This window comes from Littorina saxatilis, linkage group LG9 (assembly GCF_037325665.1).
Source record: "Littorina saxatilis isolate snail1 linkage group LG9, US_GU_Lsax_2.0, whole genome shotgun sequence".
Lineage (NCBI taxonomy): Eukaryota > Metazoa > Mollusca > Gastropoda > Littorinimorpha > Littorinidae > Littorina > Littorina saxatilis.
This window is the reverse complement of record NC_090253.1, coordinates 35907032-35929495: the sequence shown is the minus strand read 5'-3', so window position 1 is coordinate 35929495 and position 22464 is coordinate 35907032. Positions and strand designations below refer to the sequence as shown.

Below are 22464 nucleotides of genomic sequence, written 5' to 3'. Positions count from 1 at the left end.
GCATAAGGCCTCGATCATGAATTTACCATGTGCATTCAGAAGAAAGAAATGCTTCTGTTTGATGTCACAAACATCAAAATGCACACCCGCAGTTGATGCAACACGTGAGGTTAGAACCGCGAGAGGGTGGCGCCGTGGTGGCCTGTACCCGTTCAGCAGCCGACGCCGGGAGCCGTAGCGGGTGGGCAGGTGGAGGTATGCGGCCGTGAGAGTGATACGGGTGCAGCCCGGTGTATGTCAACTACGGCGCGTGCCTTGCTCACTTGATAGTGTTTCAACCTCAAATCGGGTGACGAAGCATCCCGGAATTCAGGTGTCGTCAAGAATGATGACACCCAAGGGCTCAGTGGCTAATGTCCTATCCGCTTTACCCGCGGTCCCGCTCACGCTGGGATTCCTTGTGGTTTGCACCCGGGTCGGGTTGCAGCACGGTGCACCCGTGGACTTGTTTGATCTCGCCGAGCTATCGGGTGCTGTGCGTGCTTTCTCACTGTTAAGTGTAAGCTGCAGGTGAGATGTTTCCTGTGCTGTTTATGGTAGCGTGTGGATTGTTGACACGCCAGGATTTGTGCCCATCGTTTTGCAGTGTTGATTGATGATGGGGATGGATTTGAGATTTAAAGACCTCAAATTATTTAATCAATAGTGCACCGATCGTTCGATAGTTGAGACAGGGTTGAGAGATTAGTCAAATCCTGCTTTCGATTAGATGAATGAAATTGAGATGCAACGTTCTTAGTGGCCAATTATAAGGCCATGTTTATTTATATAGTCTTCGGATGATAAATAATTCGAGCGCACGCACACACACACACACACACACACACACACACACACACACACACACACACACACACACACACACACACGCGCGCGCGCGCAAGGCCAGCAGGTAGTTGTTACCTGAGCGGACAGACATGCAGCCACCTGCCATGCGTTGCTCAGAATCACAATAGCCTTCTCAGAGAAAAGTCGCTCTGGATTGGTCTATGCAACGGGCTCACAACGAGGCAAATCGCTTCACGAAGGCGACGAAGAAAGCACGATTGCTGCGAGATATGAAAAAAGTTGTACTTCTTAAACTGGTAGACGATTCGGTCAGTGAAATCGTCAGAGAGAACGTGGCTATGATGGGAAATTTAGCTGGGGTAGTCCCTGAACCTTGAAAAGCCGTGGATCCCTCGGGTTACGTCGAAAACCACGCCTAGAAGATCGCAACACGCCACACGGCATCGCAGTGTAAACACCGCCGCCATCTTGGATTACGCAGCGCGCGGTGGGCGAGCATATACCAAAGCCGCTCGCCGAGTGCTTCGCGAGCGCTTTCCTGCACTGCCCTAAGAAACGGCTTTCTGTCATTCGCACTGCGGGCGACCCGTGGCGAACCGCTCTGGGCAACTCGTCTCTGAGCAAAAGGTGGTGATAAGCAGGAACCAGACCTTTCCCTCCCCAGCGACCCACCAGGTGAAAACCATGGCCTTTTTAGCTCGGAACAGTGTGCAAATACCATCTTGCGTGCTATAGTGTGGGACCACACGTTTCATTTATTTGTACTGGGGCCATGTACACTGAATGATGGAGACAGCCGGCGTGTGTATACCTTGTGTGTATCTTGCGGCTGTTGGGGAGAAATTCTATAACATGCATGCATTCATTTGATCAGTTCACAACGGACACTCGTGACGGCCAAGAAGGATTCAATTGAGCAGCAATATTGTTAACATTTAGGAGGAAAACATTTTTCGATCAGGTTGGGTTCTAACCAAAATAATGCAGTTGCTTTATTTATGAGTTGGTTCTTCAGATCTTTCAGATGCTTTTTTCTTCTTCTTCAAAAGTAACACAACTGTTCGACAAATTGATGTATCGTTTTCGTTCTGTATTACTTGGATATTGATTATGCCCAGCCTACCCCTACCTTCGTTCGGGTTTGCTGGTGTGTTTTTCCAACGCTAATCCTGTGATGCTACACCCCCAGAAGGCAGTTCTTGTAAACTTGAACTTCTGGTAAACGTGGTTTTAATTTGAAAGTGCACTGCCCGGCACTGGAGTCGACAGGAAGAAGACTGTTTTTAAGAAGAAGTGCACTAACATGAACACGTGCAAGTGTCAGAATATATGGTGGAGAGTTTAATTGGGGTCTACCTTGGTACCGTACGCCTCAATTTCTCAATTCTGTGCGGCAACCTCTAGGTCGACTTTCTTCGGTTTTTTACTTATGCCGAATGTACTGAGGAGTTTCTTGCTTGTCATTGTTTGAATAAATTACTGCTCATTTTCTGTGTGCAAACTGCTATATAATATAATTATGTTCCTCTACATGAACGCGCATTTCGTAGCCACGGGGCAGTGGTGCAGGAGGGAACACAAAAAGAACACAACTGTTACGGTACACTTACGATATTAAGCAATAAAGGCACAATCATACATGTTGAGTGAAGAAGAAAAACCTTCTAGTACATTTCCCATTTGGGCGGGGATGTAGCTCAGTCGGTAGCGTGCTGGATTTGTATCCAGTTGGCCGCTGTCAGCGTGAGTTCATCTCCACGTTCGGCGAGAGATTTATTTCTCAGAGTCAACTTTGTGTGCAGATTCTCCTCGGTGTCCGAACACCCCCGTGTGTACACGCAAGCACAAGACCAAGTGCGCACGAAAAAGATCCTGTAATCCATGTCAGAGTTCGGTGGGTTATAGAAACACGAAAATACCCAGCATGCTTCCTCCGAAAACGGCGTATGGCTGCCTAAATGGCGGGGTAAAAAACGGTCATACACGTAAAATTCCACTCGTGCAAAAAACACGAGTGAACGTGGGAGTTTCAGACCATGAACGCAGAAGAAGAAGAAGTAGAAGATTTCCCATGTGTAAACTTCACGTCCCTGCCTTCCTGCTTCCCCCGGCTGATTTAGTTTCAACATGAATTTATAAAAGTAAAATAATTACCGAATAAATGACTTAATTAGTTTTGTGCAACACAGTTAAATACACTTCTTATATCTAAACTCCCCCAAACTTCCTTCCTGCTTCCCCATGAACAGTGAAGAATCTGTTTGCACGAGGGCACATCAGCACTGCACTTTTTCAGCCGGGGAGTTACACCGAGCTGTTTGTTTGGAAACCTTTTGATGATCTCTCACAACTTTTCCCTCCACTCCGTTGCATAATAAACACAGTGTTCCTGTTATCTGGAAAGGCGTAAACGTTTGCGAGGAATTAAAAACAAAATTCAGATAGGGAAAGGGGGTAAGAAAAAAAAGAGGGGGGGGGGGGTCCTTGCAGCTGCCTGCTCAGCCCAAAACCGATGCAGTCAGTAGAACTAAATATTTACGCAATTCCTTTTTTCCCTTCAATTTTGTTGATTTTGAATTCGTGTATGTATACGCGACTAGTTGTGTATAACTGCTATATATTTGTGGCTTTTTCTAAAAACTGAGCAAAAAGTAAAAACAAATCTCCCAATAATAATGGGGAACAATTCTTCGCAGAGAGGAAAGGTGTCGTCAAAGCTAAGTGTGGAGGTGTTCTTCAGAAGAATAAATTCACAAATGCAGGTAGTAAAACCGTATTGTTCATACTCGCAGTCTCAAATGTTTCCCGAAACAAAGGAACCGACAGCTATTTCTGTCATGAGGAACACTCTCTCTCGCTCGCTCGCTCGCTCGCTCTCCCCTCCTCCTCCTCCCTCCTCCTCCTCCTCCTCCTCCCTCCTCCTCCTCCCTCCTCCTCCGCCTCCTCTTCTTTCAAAATCTGATCAGACCGTAGTTGGGAAATCTGCGAAATAAATGTCGAAATAATACGAAACAAAAACATTCGGATTCGAAATTAAACTAATGGTCCTTTTTTCTTTAGACAAAAATGCGTCTTTCCTCGGCAGTTTGCCGGTTTTTACAGCGGCTCATTTTGCCCATGGAGCTTTTCATCATTAGAGTCCGCTTTTTGCCATCTCCCTTCTCAGTTTAATTTCCACGGGGGATTTTTGCTTTGGGTCTGGCAGGCCACTTCACGGGGAGCTGTAATTGCATTAAGACTCACTTTGTCCTAGTTTGTCAGAAGGATTCTGCCCGCTAAAACTAATTCCCTTCAACTATTCTATCGGAAAGCAGGGTTTTTAGCAAAGATGGTCTTTGTCGTTTTTAAATGCACTGCGAGCTGAGCTGATTGATATTACATGTATGAAATTGGTTAGCCCTTTGTTTGCTTGTTTCTTTGTTTGATTGTTGACATTAACGCGGCAGTTTATCAAGCAAATGTTCCGCGCTGGATTGTTAAACTCGGCCAGTTGAAAGTGGAATTTGACCCCTTTCTCGTCCTTGCCGCTTCCTTTGCTGTTCATCAATTACTCGTTAATGACCAACGAATTATGGTGATTATGGTTGCCACATATATAGCCCGGGCTGTATTTGTAACAATGCCAGTAAGCACCAATATTTAGCATGCTTCATCCATCGCCTTGCGTGTAGGCGTACCCGCCGGTACCATCACCTCCTGTGGTAAATTTTAGGCCGTTTATGTCCAGCAAATGTCGAATGGGACGATCCAGGATTTGGCAGTTTATGCTGACAAAATGACGATTGTGATGCTGCAGTATTCGTCAGCTTATGTCGTTCATGTAACGATAATGATGATGCAGTATTTGGCCGTTTCTGTCGACGAAATGACGAGTGTGCTCTGTGCTACAGCTAATACCATTCATGTAACGGTCATGATGATGCAGTATTTGTCGACAAAATGACGATTGTGATGCTGCAGTATTCGACAGCTAATGTTCATGCAACGATTATGATGATGCATTATTAATGTCGTTCATGTAACGATTATGATGATGCATTTTTAATGTTGTGGACATCACGTTTGTGAATGGTGATGCTGCTCATGTTGTGATGCGGTGCTAGGGACACTCCGACACGAGATCGTGTGGCTGCGGAGAGCCGTCAGCAAGACAGCGGGCTTTCAGGGCTGATCTTTACGGCCCTGCTCCATCATCTCCGCCATTTATCACGGCCCTGGAGGGATGAGGTGTACGAACACGGGGGCCCTCTGTATAGACGTGTATCCATCTCGCACACACACTTTGCCTCCAGCGATCACGCCGCGCGGATCGATTGGCTTTTACGCCTGACTTGTATGTATGAATGGAGGAGTTAGGATCGCCGATTATAGAGCTAATGACGCGAAAACATCATGATTTTGATGGTCTAGTTGTGGAGCTGAGAATTTAAGTCAACTTGTTTGGTTTCATATTTACATACCTGCACGATTTAGGATCTCTCTCTCTCTCTCTCTCTCTCTCTCTCTCTCTCTCTCTCTCTCTCTCTCTCTCTCTCTCTCTCTCTCTCTCTCTCTCTCTCTCTCTCTCTCTCTCTCTCTCTCTCTCTCTCTCTCTCTCTCTCTCTCTCTCTCTCTCTCTCTCTCTCTCTCTCTCTCTCTCTCTCTCTCTCTCTCTCTCTCTCTCTCTCTCTCTCTCTCTCTCTCTCTCTCTCTCTCTCTCTCTCTCTCTCTCTCTCTCTCTCTCTCTCTCTCTCTCTCTCTCTCTCTCTCTCTCTCTCTCTCTCTCTCTCTCTCTCTCTCTCTCTCTCTCTCTCTCTCTCTCTCTCTCTCTCTCTCTCTCTCTCTCTCTCTCTCTCTCTCTCTCTCTCTCTCTCTCTCTCTCTCTCTCTCTCTCTCTCTCTCTCTCTCTCTCTCTCTCTCTCTCTCTCTCTCTCTCTCTCTCTCTCTCTCTCTCTCTCTCTCTCTCTCTCTCTCTCTCTCTCTCTCTCTCTCTCTCTCTCTCTCTCTCTCTCTCTCTCTTTCTCTTTCTCTCTCTCGCTCTCTCGTGCGCGTATTTCTGTGTTGACAGGTATAAGGTGGGTTTTTTTTAATGCTTGACCGAAATGGATTTTTCTGCCATCCAGTTGCAACAACAAAAAGTTCAAATCAGTTATCCAGAGCTAGAGGACAGTAGTGGAATTAGAGCAAAAGAAACTGCGGTGTCCCTGAAACTGAAACTGTGTCCTCAACTGATGGGTGCAAAGCAAAGCTTGTGTGTGGGCGCAAGAAACCTCTCGACAGTGTGGCAAAGCACTGTTGATGGATGGGTTCCTTTGAAACCTGCTCACCGCACTAATCCCCGCTCATCTGTCAGCTCCGGGGTGAGGAGTACGGAGGCCTCCGTTGTTCAGAACTAGAAACATGATGCATACTAAACTTGTTATGTTTTCTTGTAGTACATCCGTGTGTGTGTGTGTTTTCCATTGCCCACGTATTCTGAAGTCAGCTTCCTTGGTTGCTTGAAAAAGATCTGTTAAAAATTAAATAAGTGTTCATCTTCTTGTGGTTAAAATAGAAGAGGAAGGCAAGGTGTATTGCCAGTGCTTTAGTGGTTAGAATGATGGATTATGCAGGCTCTGCTTTGATGGCCCGAGCGTAAGAAACTCGGCGAGCCTTATTCCCATTTTCCCGCTTTATCATTCCCAACACCAAGCCGTTTTCCCGAAGGTGTTTATCGCAACCTGTTTCACTCTCAAACACATCCAGGAGGGGCACTCATCTGTAAATCAGAGTACACGGCTCGTAATGCACCGTGCTGGCACCCCCAACAAGCGGCTTTTTGTCGGCACACTGCGGGGGGCTGTGTTTTCTGTCTGCATCTCTCCTCGCTGTCTCGATCTCTCCCCTGACGTCTTTCTAAAAAGTTTAAAACATTTCCTCTTTCATCGGTGACTGTATCTCTCGCAAAACAGTTGTGTTTTTGTTGACAGACTGCAGTGTTTATGTCTGCGGTATTTGTGTCCCTGTCCTCACTGGCTGTATCTCTGTACCTCCCCCAGTGCATGATGTGTTGACTGCCGCCTGGGTGCAGTGCGGAACTGCTGCACTTGACGCCATTGTTCTGTCTGACTCTCTGGGTGATTAGAGCTGTACTCACCACGCTTTCACTTCTCTTTGCTCCCTACTCCCCTTTATTTTTCCAAGGGAAACCGTTTGTGTTGACATCTCTGTCCTGTTCCTTTTGCCGTGTTGAACAGTTTGCGCAGACTGCATAGAATGGATTTTGCAGGCACGTTCTCCGCCTGCTTCCTCGGGTTTCCGCGGCCTGCCTGCATGGGTTGTGGCTGTGGACACAAACGGCTGCCTTGTGCAACGCCGTCCTGGGGGGTGAGAGCAGCCACAACTGTATCACCATGCTGCACACACACAAAACTCCACAAAAAAACCTACAACATGTAACGAGGGGGAAAGTGTATGGAGCGAGGTGCGACCACAGTCGTTGTGGATGTTTGCTATTTTCATTGCTGTGTAACCCTCGTTCCTGCGTATCCGCTATTGTACCCCTGCCAACTGTGGAGCTGTGCGCCGCATTTCCCTGACTCCTTGTTATGAGAGTCAGCATCAGGGCCGGTGTAACACGAAATTTTTACTCCACGAAAAATTTACTCCGGAGTAAATATTTCGTACGAAATTCTTACTCCGAGTACACTTTTCGTACGAGAAAAGAACTCCCCAAGGCACGAAAAAATTACTCTCTCCACGAAATTTTTACTCCCCATTTTTTTTACTTCCAGTAAAAATCTCGTACGCAAAAATGGGATTCGGGCGAAGGGATAATGCCAATAAGTGATATCGCTCACACGAATGTCGCGCTACCCTCCTTCCACCCCTTCCACCCCTTCCACCACCAAGACTAACAGGGGACAAGGGAGTATATTAACAGTGACAGCAATAGATGTAGCAAAGCATTCTCTCTCTCTCTCTCTCTCTCTCTCTCTCTCTCTCTCTCTCTCTCTCTCTCTCTCTCTCTCTCTCTCTCTCTCTTTATTTGTATAAAATATTATGAAATATTTTGAAAGAAAAGGGTTGAAGTTATCACTTGTTCGCCATGTCTTGTTATCAGAATGTGTATTGATTATTAGTTTTGGAACGTGTCCATAAGCAGTCTGCTTGTTAACGTTCTTAATGTTGTTACTGTATATAACATGTATACAAGAAATTAATAAAAACACGCTTAAACCAAGTAATGTATTCGTTATTTATTCGTCAGGGGAGTAACATTTTTGTACGAAATGTTTACTCGGAACTCACCTGTCTTGGGGAGTAATTTTCTCGTGCAATGGGGGAGTGCTTTTTTCGTAAAGGGAGTAACTTTTTCGTACGAAATGTTTACTCCGGAGTAAAAATCTCGTGGGAGTAATTTTCTCGTGTTACACCGGCAACTCGGGAGGTTTGTGGGCAGGCGGACTGGATTGTCTGCCTCTAATTGCTCCCAGCAGGCCGGGCCGCGATGTGTTTTGCATTCCGCGCTGAGCAAGCCTGGCAGGATAGGAATGGGGAATGGGAATCGGGCCGGGAGGAGGTAAAGCTTTGCCTGATGCCGGACTCCTCGCAGGAGCTTCACCTCACATGTCTATGGCTTCAACTCGCCTCTTTCTGCTGGTTGCTGGCCACTGCCACCCCTCCATCCGTCGCCGCCTCCTTGCCCTTCATGCCGGTCCATGGTGGTCTAGCGCTGAATCCACAATCACACCTGTTGTCTGTACGTACATACGCTCCTGCCGTTTTGTTTGGCATGACGCTCTCAACCCTTGTCTCACAGACCCAGACTTTTTCGTTTGAGGAACCGAGCTAGTAACTCTGTCAGACCTCAAGTACCCCTGTAAAAGTTAAAAGAGCAAGTTGAGACGACCTGGGTGAGGATAGGCGTAACGTTCAGCTTTGCCCATGACCAGCTTGAACACGCTGACTGTTTGTTGAAGCTGCTTCACATTCCAGTATAAACTAGGAACTTGCGCTGGATTTGTTCTCTCTGCTAGGCGTTACCGTTGTGCCACCACCAGCCAGTACCAGCCCCCATGGTGAATAGATTTGGTGTTGGAGATGTCGGCTGTTGATCGCATGTGATGCCCTGCTTAGCACAACAGAGGGGGCCCTGTGAAGGTCAACACGCCACTCTCGCTACACGCACTCCCTCCCCCCCCCCCCACCTCTCTCTCTCTCTCTCTCTCTCTCTCTCTCTCTCTCTCTCTAAATGAGATCTAGAGGTCCGCCATGTTCCCTCCCACCGAGGTTCATTCCCCAAATCTCCGAGGCTTGGGAGAGGGCGGTGGGGTGCAGCGGCATGTGGGCTGTGTGGGTATGGGGAAGATATCTGGCTTGATAGATGTATCGCTGTTACTGATGGGAACAAGTGATTGCTAGGCCTCCTGCATTCACCCCGGCCTTCATGATACACCGTCAAGTCACAACTTGGAAGGCCGTGATTTACCTTCCACCAGGCAAAAACATTTCTCTGATGCATTTTTTTGTTGTTGAAGTGCACGTTGAAAATAATGAACTTGAGATCCTTTTAGTCTGAGCTGCGTTCTTTACACATGTGTTGTACATCTATGGCAGCATGATAACGCAAAATGGCTAAATTAGAACTGCTCGTCACAGCATGAGGTGTCCGGGTTTGCTGCTAGCACAAATACCACAAAGTCGCGGGGGGGGTCTGAATATTATTCTTGTTTGGGTAGGGTGGGTGTTAACGAAGTTACGTTTACGGCGCATGCAATGCATGTTGGTGGATATTGTGTCGGCACCCACTTGTCTGGCACTCAGCGCGTTGCATGTGTCGTGCTTGTTTCCCCGGCATGTTATGTCTGCCGCTGTTCGCCCTCCAAGGGAGGAAATGGCAGGCCTGGGATCCGCTACAAGAGACCGCTTTCCCGGGGGGAAATGTTTGTCCACGTGACAGCAAGCCGGTCCTGTGTTTCTTTCCCGCCGGTGTGGAGCTGGTTGTGGTTGTCCCCGGCCTTGCCAATCGTGTCCACATGCACAACTCCCGTCACCTTGCCTGTCCCATTACTGCCGCCACTGATTGCACGGGTCTAACGCGCGCTGCCTAATTGGCGGGCCCGCGCTGTGTCATTATACAGGTGATCTAGTCAAGTGCTGCCATAATAGACACCAGCGCCGGCCCTAATGGGAACAAATACCTACCATTCACCGCCCTCCGCGCCCCAAATTGCCCCTAATTAGCTGCCGCTGTCGCCAGACCCGTCGCACGTGCTGGGCCCAAATAGCGCTGTGTCGCTCGTTCGGGCAACTGGCAGCGCGCCATTCTGCCTCGGGTTCCTCATTAATAATCATTTCTTTGGCATGGCTGTTGTCAGTTGGCGGAGGTCTGATTCGGTAGATGTGTGTTTTGATTGTGTGGAAGCGAGTCACTTTTTACTGGCATCACGCAATGTCACTTGACTGGAGTGAGTGCGGAACAGGATGATTTTTCGCTTCCACGTGCGAGGCAGGGTGGTCGTTGTACAGCACAGGTGCCGGGCCGCTGTGACGCGCTGGCTTTTTCACGGCACGGAAACTAGGAGGATTAGATAGAACAATGATTGACCCTAGTTATTTTCTTATTCTCTTAGAAGTGCAGGAAAAAGGTCGTCGCTTTAGTTCTGCATATGTTGTAGTACCCTGATGACCGTTTTTTGTTTCTGACACACACTCGCACGCACGCGCACCGTTGGAATAGTCATTAATTTGAAATAACATCATCAAGGAAATGACTGGCTGCCATACCAGTGCACCTGTATTTATCCACCGGCGAGCTAAACACGCTATTCTCCATGGACAAAGCCTGGTCGCTGAGCGCAGTGCACACGGATCGATGGCAATACATGTACGACTACTGTCCCGCGCGCTCATTACCACAGCAGGTCCGAGCGGCACTCACAATGTTGACCCTGACCATTACCGTATTGATCCTCCGTGCACTGGAACGGATGCCTCCTCCTCCCTCCTCCTCCCTCCCCCTCCCTCCCCCCTTCTCCTCCCTACGCTTTTTTTTCTTTTTTGTTGTTGTAAGTTTTCCTATACCTGTCTGGTATTGTGTCCGTCACGCCAGTGGTGGTGCTCCAGTCGTGTTCACCCTCACACCTTTGTATTGACTCATTAGTGTTCCGTGCGTCAACCGGCATGGTCCGTATTGCCACCACGGCATGTGACCGGGCGGTGGCTTTGAAGTGCTAGCGTTGCGCCAGGGTGATTTCCCTGTGATTGTTCTCTGTTCCCTTTGGTCTGTGTTTGGTCGATTTGTTCCGGGTTGGTTGTGGACATGGTGGTGTCATTTGTGTTTCCATTTATTATTCATGTACGTGTGTTTGTGTCAGACTGGTAGCAAATGTTTCAGTACATCATTATTGATATAAATGTTGATGATTTGGAAACATTGTTTCTTACTATTGTGTTCTTTCCTGTGTTGCAGGCGTCTGAGTCAGGATCGGATCTGTTTAGTGTCGTCAGCTGCCCCAGCCGTGAGTATACATTGTTTGTCTTGCCATGCATGATTCATCATTTTAATTTACATTCCTCTCTCTCTCTCTCTCTCTCTCTCTCTCTCTCTCTCTCTCTCTCTCTCTCTCTCTCTCTCTCTCTCTCTCTCTCTCTCTCTCTCTCTCTGGTCATTTTATTTTTTCTTGATCCTGTCACGCGCACACACACACACACACACACCTCTGTCCAGCGCATGTACACTTACACACATAAACGTATACGCACGCACACGGTGATGCCATCCAGCCTTGAAGAAAGGACAGACCGCTCCAGTGGCTGAGCAAAAGCCTCTGAGGTCCAGTCTGTCACTTCTCCTTCAGCCATCCATACCTACAGAGATATCTAATGACGGCCGAAAAGAGCCGAACAAGCTGAACGTCAAGGCAGAGCATGGCTTAGGGTCAGAGCTCAGTGGCTTGTAAGCCTGGAATTGCTGCCAAGCTTTGGTCAATTATACACCGGGGATTACCCGCTTGGCGTGAGCGCCAGTCTCCCCTGTCAGCCTGTGTGATTAGCCTTGCAAGGGGGATGGGTAATAACCCCTCTGCTGTACTTGTCACCTCCCTCGTCCCCTCCTCGACCCTTGTTCCCGTCGCTGCTTTGCTGTTGTCATATCGCATCACTTGTCTTCCCCCTTTGAGTTCTTCCATTGTTGTGGTTTTTGTGTGCATGTTATCATTTATTATCAGAGGATTACATTCTGTCCTATGCAGGATAGTTGCACATACGCTATGGTGTACACACGCAAATGAAGGGTGAAAGTATATAGATATACATATCTGTGTACACGTTCAAATGAAGAGTGGGAGTCTATGCCCTCGCTCCCAAGAGATTTTGTGTAATTTTCCTGAAGTCAAAGTTCTATTCGCTTGGCAGAGTGGCAGGAATGCACACATGTGGTCTCATCCCTAATTTCATCACTCAATCCTGGTTGATTAGAAACCTTTGGACACTTTGCTTCAATGTAGTGGAGAAAAAGTGCATTGAGAACGAAACATAGTAAATTAGAATGTGAGACTATAGACAAAAAAAGCAAAATACTGTAAAGTTCTTATCCTTAACCCTGCGCTGCAAGAAAACTAACGAAAATAAACAGCGGGTCATGTAAAAATAGCCATGCACAATAAAAAAACCGTCCCCTTGTTTACCTTCTCTCAAGGAGCGCTGAGTTTGGGCGTAGAAGCGAGTATTTAGGGCACACATAAGAGGAGAGAGTGTGACCTGGGGCAAAAAGCACTAGCAGAGGAAGAGGGCTGTCATGCCCCAAGTGGCCGAGTCCTATAGTGTATAGAGCTGGTGAAGAGAGTGCTGGAGTGGCCTCTTCAAGTGTCGAGCCAGGCGAATGACTGTCTTGCTTCACTTGAGGACTGCCAACCAACGGGACATCAAGTGTCGCTATAACATTCACTCAACTTTTGTGTTATCGTATGCACTGTCCTCACTTCTTTCCTAAAGTCATGTTATGTAGGATCTTCCGGGAAACAGTCGTGCCATGCAGGGTTAAGGTTAAAAGCAATTTATGTTTTGCGCATCATTTTAAAACAAATTTTGTTTATCTAAGTGCATGATAAGGAGTTGATAATTAAAATAAGAATGATAGAATAATATAATGATAATGATGATTCTTATTGTCAGTTAGTACTGGGATCACATTACAAGACAAAAAGTATTTCATTGGATACAGCTCCGTCTGTGACAGTCATCGTCTCTCTCCCCTGTATACCCACCTTACCGACTCATATCTCCCCGATACTTTTGTTGTTATATTTTTTCTTCTTTTTTATTGTAAAAAATGTATCTTGTCTGTTTTACATTTCTAACACGAGAGAGGTGTGCTCAAACGAGAGAGAAAAAAGTGTTTTCCTGTCATCACCTCCTATTTCCTTAGCTGTTGCTGTATTTTTAGTATCATCATTATTATAATCGAAGTACAATGTAACTGAAACGTCACAATGCACTATGAAATTTAGAGAGCAAACTATGAGCAATTCTCTGACCTCGACATCACGTGAAATAATATTTCCTATCTAGATGTACATATTTATAACCACACTTAATATAAGCTTAGCTTGTTGTGTGGTCACAAATGTCTGTATCGCATATACATGCCACCCTGTATTTCTTTAATAAAATCTTGTTTAAACCATACAGCTCCGTGCTTCGTTTAGTACATGTCATTCATTTTCACAGTTTGCTCTCTAAATTTCATAGTGCATTGTGACGTTTCAGTTACATTGTACTTCGATTATAATAATGATGATACTAAAAATACAGCAACAGCTAAGGAAATAGGAGGTGATGACAGGAAAACACCTTTTTCTCTCTCGTTTGAGCACACCTCTCTCGTGGGGGGTGGAGGGGGTGCAAATGATGAGAAGTATTGGCAGATAGACAAGAGATAATATGCTACGTTGGTGCACGGTGCTATATTCCGCCTGACCCCCCCTGAGCTATTCGCCCCGGCCCTTTGAAGCCAAGGCCAGAATGTTGTCATACATGCACGCTACCATAGCTTCACACACATCAATCAGCAATGGGGAAATTGCATATTCCACATTGCTGGCTCGCATTGTGTCAAAATGGCCAGCATGGGGGTTTATGACGTCTTTTTCGCCTCTCACTGCCGATCCCTTTGTTGATCCCTTTGTTGAATTACCATGTTATCCTGAGGATTTCCTTGGCTGCATGCATGAAACGCGGGGGAGGGATGCACAAACCATCCACATTTGTGTGGTGTTGAATTTAGTGTTGCTGACTTAGTTCCTCTTGTCAATGGACTTCTGAAGGTATGCATTGGCCTGAGTTTTCCACTTCTTCATCCAATCTCAGTGCAAGAGTGTGTCAATGTGCACATACTTCAGTTCTGGGTATGCTTGCGCAAAGTTGGGGGTAAAAGGGGGAGGGGGGGGGGCAGGGTATTTAAGGTAAGAATACGAAGAGGTAAATTACACTTCATTGAAATCGAAAAGAAATCTTGTTTGTGTACAAGGGAATTACCTGACACTGTTCGTTTGATGTAAAGGGAAAGCAGCAGTAGAGAAACAAAAACTGGCACCAATTTGACAAGAGAATTTCATTCGACCCTCAGATTTCACCAAAAGAAGAGGGGCAGAAAAAAGACGAGAAAGAACGGTAGGTTCCTCCCCGCAAATGGGGGACAAACATCAGTTTGAAGGAGCGATGGCTGGAGAAATCACGCAGCATTAGGGGGGGGGGGGGGGGGCCAAGCGTGGGAAAAATTGACAGTCTGCCGCTTGGTCGCCTCCCTTCTCGCAACCCATCGTTGCCATGGCAATTCTCTGAAGATTTTTTTCCAAGGGGGATAGGGCAAGAGTTGGACGAGTTGAGACTTTTATGCCCCAGGAATGAGATAAGAGGGTGGAAAGAGAGGAGAGAAAATTGAACTAGGCCAAAAAGAGAAGAAGGGGTAAAAGGGAGAGAAAAAATCGACGGCTGGAAGAAGAAGATGAAGAGGAAAAAACGAGGTTGTCAGAGCTGCGCTGAAGGAGAGGAAATTACTTTGTAAGCCGTCAGGGGGGAGTGTTTTTAGGGGGCTAATTCTTGGGGGTTTCACATTCTAAACAAAGTGTCTTGCCTTTCATTGGCGCGCAAGAAGATAGGCTTTTTCCCTCCTTTTCTGTTTTTGCTCCTCGCCTGGCTTGATGCGAAAAGGGCTGTTGAAATTGAAACAGAGAAGGCATTGCTTGCAAACTCCAGGCCTGATGAATGAGGGTGTTGTTGGATAAATTTACAGCTCTTCTGCTGTGCTCCTAACGCTTTTTCAAGACCAGCCTAAAAACAGGCCTAGCTGAAATCAAAGCGGAAAGATTGCCACAGGAACATTATTTTCTTGTTTCCTCAACTCTGGGGTTTTTAGCTTCTGCTTTGAGGATGCTTTGCTTGGCCTTTCTTTCTCTCTTTCTTTTTTTCTCTCCTTCAAATTTTTCTCTTTCTGAGTTTTCTTCTTTTCTTGTTTTTTGTTGTTTCTTGCATCTGCTGCTTTGAGAATGCTTGAGGCAAAGATGGCTCCTATTAATTTAAAAAAAAGTTTGAAATAAGGTAACAGGGAAAGGGGTGAAAGTTGTGCAGCTGGAGTGAATTGGGGAGGACAGGGGGGTAGTGAGAGAGAAAATCAATAAGAGAAGAAAGGAGGATCAGCTGAGAATTAAATGGGAATTCAAGCATTGGGTAAGAAGCAGCACAGTTTTGGGTTTTCTTTTTCCGTTAACTCAGTTTTATGGTGACAGGAAAGAATTCTTTGGGAGCTGCAGAAGTGGAGTGCCAACAGAGAACAAAAGTTGTGTTTTATTACAAGTTTACAAAATTGTGTGTGCTTTGGATTTTTATTTGATTTTTTTTTACTGTTTAGGAAAAAGAAGTATTAGAAATGGAAGAATTGGATATCAAAATTAACACAGATATGGGGAATGCACATGTGATGATTTTTGGGTGTGGTTTTGTTTTTGTTGTACATAGACCAGGTATTTAACTTCCCCCCCCCCCCCCCACCCAACAACCCCCCCCCCCCTCCTCCTCCCTAACCTGGCCCTGTTCACCTGTTAGATCTGTGTGTGATCTAACTTGCGTGCTTGCCTTTGCATTTTATGGCAAGTACCTTTTTGGTTGCATCAAGGTTGAAAATGCTGAAACAGTGAGAAGGCAGTCAAAAAGCATGTGTTGCATAAGCCAGGCAGACCTGTTTACACTACACATTGAGCGTAGTAAACTACGAATTTGAATAATATACTACGCAACTACGCAAGTCTGTTGTTTTCTACACAAACGGTATTGTTTCGGCTACGCATATCACAATCCGTAATTTTCTTCATCTCGCTTGACCGATCCATTTTCCAATCCATGTTTTCGGCCAGCAGTCGTTTGCTGCGTGCAGCGCGTAAAGCGCCTGCAGGCGTTGCGTGGTAGATTGTTAATGCCGAATAGGCTTCTCCAAGCGAATGCCAGGCACAACTGAACGCGTTACTGCCAAACCACGCGGGCGTTTCGACACAATGGCTGAACGCAGAGCACACGAAAGTGAAGATGAGAACTGTGAAGAAAATGACTCCGAAAGGCCACTGACCAAAAAGAAAAAGACGAGCAATGCGCCGAACCAAGTCTTTCTGCCAAAATATCATCAGGACTACCCATGCCTTGTCTCTTCGCGGAAAGGAAAACATCATGCTCATTGCACTGTCTGCAATTCCCATTTTTCCGTCAGTCACGGTGGAAAGTTTGATTGTACCCGTCATGTGAATAGTAAATCCCACAAGGAAATGGACGAAGTGACTCAAGCGAAAGGCAAACCGAAACAAAAGAAAATGGATGGCTTTGTGAAAAAAGGTGCCGACAAGGAGGCAGAGGACAAGGCAAAAAAGACTATTGAAAGGTCTGTCACCAAGGCGGAGGCCATGATCTGTCACATCATTGCTGATGCGAATCTGCCGATCTCCACAGCTGACAAACTAACCGAAGCCGTAAAAGTTGCATTTCCGGACTGTGTACGAGTGTGAACTGAGAATAAGCTTTTGGTTTTACTTTGGTATTGTGTGGTTATAAAATAAATAAACAAATAGGTAAATAAAATAAAATTTAAAAAAAATCTGAAGAAAACCCCCCAAAAATAACAACATGGGCATTTCTCGACGAGAAATTCTACACATTCAATTACAAAACTACACATTTGCCTCATTTTGCTCCCAGTAAATACACATGCAATGTTTTAGGGGTAAACAGGTCTGGCCAGGCATTATTTTAAGAGTGTTTTTGTTCGCATGTTTTGTCAGCTTGTTTTCAAAATTCAGACTTTGTTGCAGGGCATTTGACATGTAATGGAGTGCATTTAGTACTGACTCGCTTGCAGTTTGCAGCCTTCATTGTACCTATAAATATGTATGCTGTTGTGTGTGTGCAGGTCTGGTCAACCATGTGCGGCCGGTGGTGGCTGTGAGCCCCCCCTCCACCACGGCAGGCAGCGGTCCAGCCACCCTCTGCAATGGGGTTGTGCCCACCGTGACCGTCAACCCAACCACCACCACCCCCACCACTCCCATCGCCACCGTTACCGCCCACACTGCCACCACCATCACCTCCACCACCACCACCCCTACCCCCATCACCCCTTCCATCCTCACCACTACCGCTTCCGCGACATCTTCATCCACGCTTCCTTCCACGCTTCCACCATCCTCCGCTCTTCCACCATCGGCCCTGCCACCTTCCGCAGCGCAGAAGAACATCCCGACAGCGGCGGCCACACCTATACGACGGCCGACGCCAGGCTCCCCTCTGTCGCAGAAACCCGTCTCTACGTTGTCTTCCAGCGTGAGCAGTCACCACAGCAAGCCAAGACCCCCGCCCATCACGCCAAATTCTTCAGGCGGTCAGGACAGGTCCAAGTCCACCACCCCCATCTCACGCACACCACACCGTGACGACCACCTCCACCACCACCACCACTCCAGCAGGGACAGAGAGAGGGAGAGGGAGAGAGAGCAGCAGAGGGATCGAGAGAGGGAGAGGGACAGAGAGAAGGACGCCTCCTCCGTTCATTCTGTTCATTCTTCTCACTCCTCTCACTCTGGTCACTCGGCCCCTCACCTGCCCGGCCCTGGGTATCCTGCCGGCCTCCCCTTCTCCAAGCCCTTGTGGCCGAGGTAAGAGATCTCTCCGGTCCTTCAGTCAACCCTCATTGAAACATTCGGAACTGGTGCCAAGTGCTGCAAGGTTCTCTAAACATTTGTTCATTCAGCATAATGGTACAAATGTTGTTAAAGATTAAGGTAAATGGTACAAACTTATTTGAAAGTTAACATAAATGGTATAAACGTATTTGAACATGCTCTTATAATAAATTATGTGGATTTAGGAATTTCACGCTTTGAACATTAAGCACTGAACAGGTCATTTCCATCCTAAACTAAACCCAAATGCTGAAAGAATCTGTCTGGGATTAGCATTCGCACTATTTTTGTTGACAGCCTCGAAGTGAGGGCACATGTGTTTGGATTTTGTTTGAATGTATATTTCTACAGTGAGCAATCCAGCACCTGCAGAGTGGGATATGTGCACACACATGTTCTGCCACCACACGTGGAGGCACTCATGCACGCATATGGACAAGGAGTAAACTGCTTTGTTTTGTGATGGGTGCACCTCATGGTGAATGCACGGTAATGTAAATGCAAGATGAACATGAATGGGTTTTGTGCATCACTGTTTACATGAACTTGGTTGTGTTTTTCAGCGGACCTTCAGTGTCGCTCTACAGTCATTCTCCACACCCCCACCTGCCCCCCTCCCCTCTCTCGTCCCTCCACCACGCGCCCACATTTCCCCACCACCACCCTCTTCACGCCCTCCCCCACCCAGCTTCTCACTCCCACCCCCACCCCCACTCTGTGGTGCCTCATTCCTCCCACGGAATGTTTGCATCCCCCATGCCCCCAGGACCGTCTGCCCTAGCCTCTGCAGGACTGTCCGTAGCGCCATCTGCGTCCTCGTTTGGAGCTGAGATCCTACGAGGTAGGAGTGAGTGACCATTTACGTTTTTTCTGCATGGTTTTTATGTTTTTTTGGTGATGGGTGGAGGGTGTGTTCTCTTTAGACATCTGCTGTCTTTTTCTTTTTGACATCTACTTCAAGAACATAATGCAACCGAGCCAGCAATCTGAAGCAGTTTGAAAGTTGTACTCTGTTGACTGAATGCTTTCGTTCTCTTTTCGTGTCCTCTATGTGTGTGTCTGTGCTTTCCTTTCTGTTTTGATGAGGGTTGACTAGCTGGGGAGTTGTGGTATGACATGTTTCCACCTGCCTTCCTTGTGAGATCATACCTTTACAATGGTTTGGTCATTTGTTTCTTCCAGGACAAGATTTCCTGCATCAGGATTTGAACAACCGGCTGCTGGCCCACCGAGGAGGGCCTGAGTCCGGCCCACTGCCACCCTCTTCCTACCTGCGCACCGCTGCCGAGGCTGCCGCTGCCAACCACAACCACCACCAGCATATACACAACCACCAACACATGCACCAGCACAACACCTACAATGGGCTGGGCCAACCCTCCTCCCTCGTGCCCACCCCTCCACCACACCTGGTACGTCCACTTTGCACTGTTGTCATTGTGCTCCATATCTTTGGTGAAGCAAAACTTTGTTCAATTTTGCTATCGTTACATATGTACAGTATTAGAAATGTAAGATCAGTACCCCAGCATAATTGTGCTAGACATGTTTAGCCTAGCTGTCATGATTTGTGATGCAGTACTGTCATCACCTGTTCTACCGTCATCACCATCTCATCATTGCACCCAGAGACAGTGAAAACACTGTTGATAGGACTCTGTGATGAAAGTTACTGTCAGTGATGAAGCTCACATTGGAATTAGCTGTTAAAGCTTCGAGTTGGAACCAGAGTACTTGAAACCTGTTGTCCATAAGATACTGTTGGCGATAAATCAAAGAATGCAGTTGATTGTGCTCAGTCCCTTTCAAAAAGTCATCTTGATGTGTAGACGGGAATGAAAGGGAAGGCTTATTATAACTAAATTACTTTCTGATCTGTTTGTGTGTTTAATATTTTAAATATGTTCTTGTTTGCGTTTGTTTCAGTTTGACAAGGTTCCGAAATCACCATTTGAGTCTGGCCTGTATCGACCAGGGGTGAGTATCTTACTTTGCACTCTCACTCATACTTCAGCTTTTTGTTTTAAAGTACTGTACTTTCTTTATGAAGCCTTTCCTTGTTCATCCTGACACTTGTTTGGGTCATGCTGTGCTTTTATTCAGCAGATATTTACTTATTGTGAGTGTACATTTCCTGCACCCTTGTTCTCTGCATCATGTTCTCATTTGGATGTACATGTAATTTGTAGCAAAAACAATCTGTTTTACTTGTAGAGTATTGTTGCTCTTGCAGCACACAACATTGTGTTTGTTAACTCAAAACATGAACTTGTGTCACTCTTGAAATGTAGTTACGCCATTTTTTTAATACATTCAACAATCTCAGAAAATCTGATTAAAAAGGAGTGAGTCTTAAGACGGGGGAACATTTACAGAAATGTTTATGGACAGAAATGGAGAAAAGCGGGTATTAAAAGGGAGCGAGTCTTAAAATTGGGGGTGTTGAAATGGGGTTTCCACTGTACACAAGTACATGATGAGCGTATGCGTTTCTGTAACAGTTGTTGCCGGGGTACAGCCCAGCCTTTGCCTCCCTGTTGCCGGGTCCCTCGGGGTCTCTCAGCTCCAGCCTGCAGGGGGCCTTCCAGCCCAAGGTATCTTCTGCCGCCAACACAGGACCCGTGCCCGGCCGTCTGCCCGATTCTGGCTTACCGCAAAAAGTACTTGTTCTTCTGCCTGTTGAACTTCTCTTGCAGTGCCGTCATTTTGTCCAAATTGTGAACGGAACAAATACAGAAAGAGGAGTTTTAAGGATTTTTTTCATTGAAATCTATGTACACTGATTCTATTTCTGTTGATGGAGGTGTGACGTTTTCTGTTATGTACTTGGCATAATTGTTCGGTGAAACAGTTTTTATGGAAGAAGAAAGTGTTTTTGCTGTTGTTGTGTTAGATAAAGGTTATTTTTCGTTGATATGGGGTTTCAGAATTTCTATGGTTAAAGCAAAAGGTTGTGTGAAAGATAGTGCAACGAAGGGAAAAGGAGGGAGGTGAGTGTGTTAAGGAGGCAGTGAGGGATGTTTGGTTTGCCAGCATCGGGCAGGTACTGTACTGCGGGTACTGTTACTTGTGACCCGTGTTGTTCACCATGCAGTCATACACCTGTCCTACCCTCGCCCTCCTCTCCTCGGCTGTGTACTTTGCTCACTTTCATACCATCAGGACTTTGGCTGTCAGTCATCACAGGTACTTTGACATTTTAGCGTATCATATCTGAATGTCCAAAGAAGAGTGTTTACTGCTTTATGGTTTGGTTTGGGTTGGAGTAAGATGAAGCAGCTTTGGTCAAAACATAAAAACTGTTGAAGCTCAGATCTTCATCAAGTCTTTAACAATGCACAAGAGGATACATTGCCTTTTCTTCAACCATCATTTGATGTGTTTGTTATGTTTGTGGTGAGATAAATGTCGTTGACACAAGCTGTCTTGGTGTTGCAGACGTTGATACCCAATACCATGCTACTGCCGTTCAGAGAGAGAGACAAGTTGCCACCTGCACCACCCCTTTCCTCACTGCCCAGTGGGCCAAAGGTAAGACCACCGTCGCCATTCACTTGCAGGATACATACACATGTAGAGTAGTTTTAATATTGTCACATGATCCTGAAGGAAATCGTTGACTTTTCTTTCTTCTCTATATTTTGTTAATGGGGTAAAACTCCCATGCATACTCAAATGTTTGAGTGGACTATATGTGTTTGATTAATTTTTACCCCATTGTAAAGGCAACCATAGAACTGTCCATTTTATTTTTTGTTGGGGGGGAGGGGGGGGGGGCAATTCCTGTTCTTTCAAAACTCCAATCACATAGAGCTTTTGTACTGAGCCTTTATTGTTATTTTCATGTTGTTGACTGTAGTCTTTGCAATGAATTCTAACCATTTGCTTACAGAAACAAGGCAAGTGGTGCGCAGTGCATGTGCGCATCGCCTGGGAAATCTACAGGCACCAGCAGAAGCAGCAAGATGGGGCACCAGGCTCGGCCCCCAAGCCACTGGACAAAGTGGGGGGTGACCCAATGAGGGGAGAGTCTCTGCGTCCCCCCAGCCACCTGATGCCTGGTACCGCCCTCCCCCGCCCCCCTGACCTCCCCATCAGTTCCGCCACGCTGCTGGGTAAGACACTTTGGTCTGCACTGTCTGTCTGTGTTCTGTCTGTTTAACAGTCTGTGAATCAATTTTGGGAAAAAAGTTTTCAGTGGATGTTTAAGAGTTAAGGGGGGACAGGGTAGGCAAGCACTTTTTTTTTTTCTTTTTGAAACAGCTTGCTGCTTGTTTGATTTTTGCAAGCAGAATAACCTAATTAAGGGAAACCATTTTAAATTTTGAGTGAAAAGCAATTTTGGGGGGTTTTATTCACCAAAATGTGAGAAAAACGTTATAAAATGTGCTTTTTTTTAAATGTTGCAGTTTGTGAACCAGTGCATGTTTTGATCCAATTTTTCTTCTTTGCAGCAATATGTGTGTGTTTAATAATTCTGTGTATCGAAAAGCAT

General features: G+C 46.3%; 2 protein-coding genes across 7 annotated transcripts in view; both read left to right on the top strand.

The window, feature by feature from the left end:
• The window catches only part of LOC138975939 (uncharacterized), a 293946-nt gene that overhangs the window by 256824 nt on the left and 14658 nt on the right, over nt 1-22464 (top strand). The gene's annotated exons all lie outside the window — the stretch shown is intronic.
• Nucleotides 1-22464, top strand: part of LOC138975936 (autism susceptibility gene 2 protein-like) — a 191785-nt gene that overhangs the window by 158214 nt on the left and 11107 nt on the right. For 4 of the 5 annotated variants that reach the window (XM_070348708.1, XM_070348707.1, XM_070348704.1 and 1 more), the window contains exons 6-13: nt 11222-11270; nt 17201-17942; nt 18533-18816; nt 19152-19381; nt 19896-19946; nt 20471-20629; nt 21408-21500; nt 21862-22084. In XM_070348708.1, the coding sequence (XP_070204809.1) occupies nt 11222-11270; nt 17201-17942; nt 18533-18816; nt 19152-19381; nt 19896-19946; nt 20471-20629; nt 21408-21500; nt 21862-22084 (1831 nt within the window). The remainder of the gene's footprint in view (nt 1-11221; nt 11271-17200; nt 17943-18532; nt 18817-19151; nt 19382-19895; nt 19947-20470; nt 20630-21407; nt 21501-21861; nt 22085-22464) is intronic. The other variant, XM_070348705.1, reaches the window with a different exon arrangement.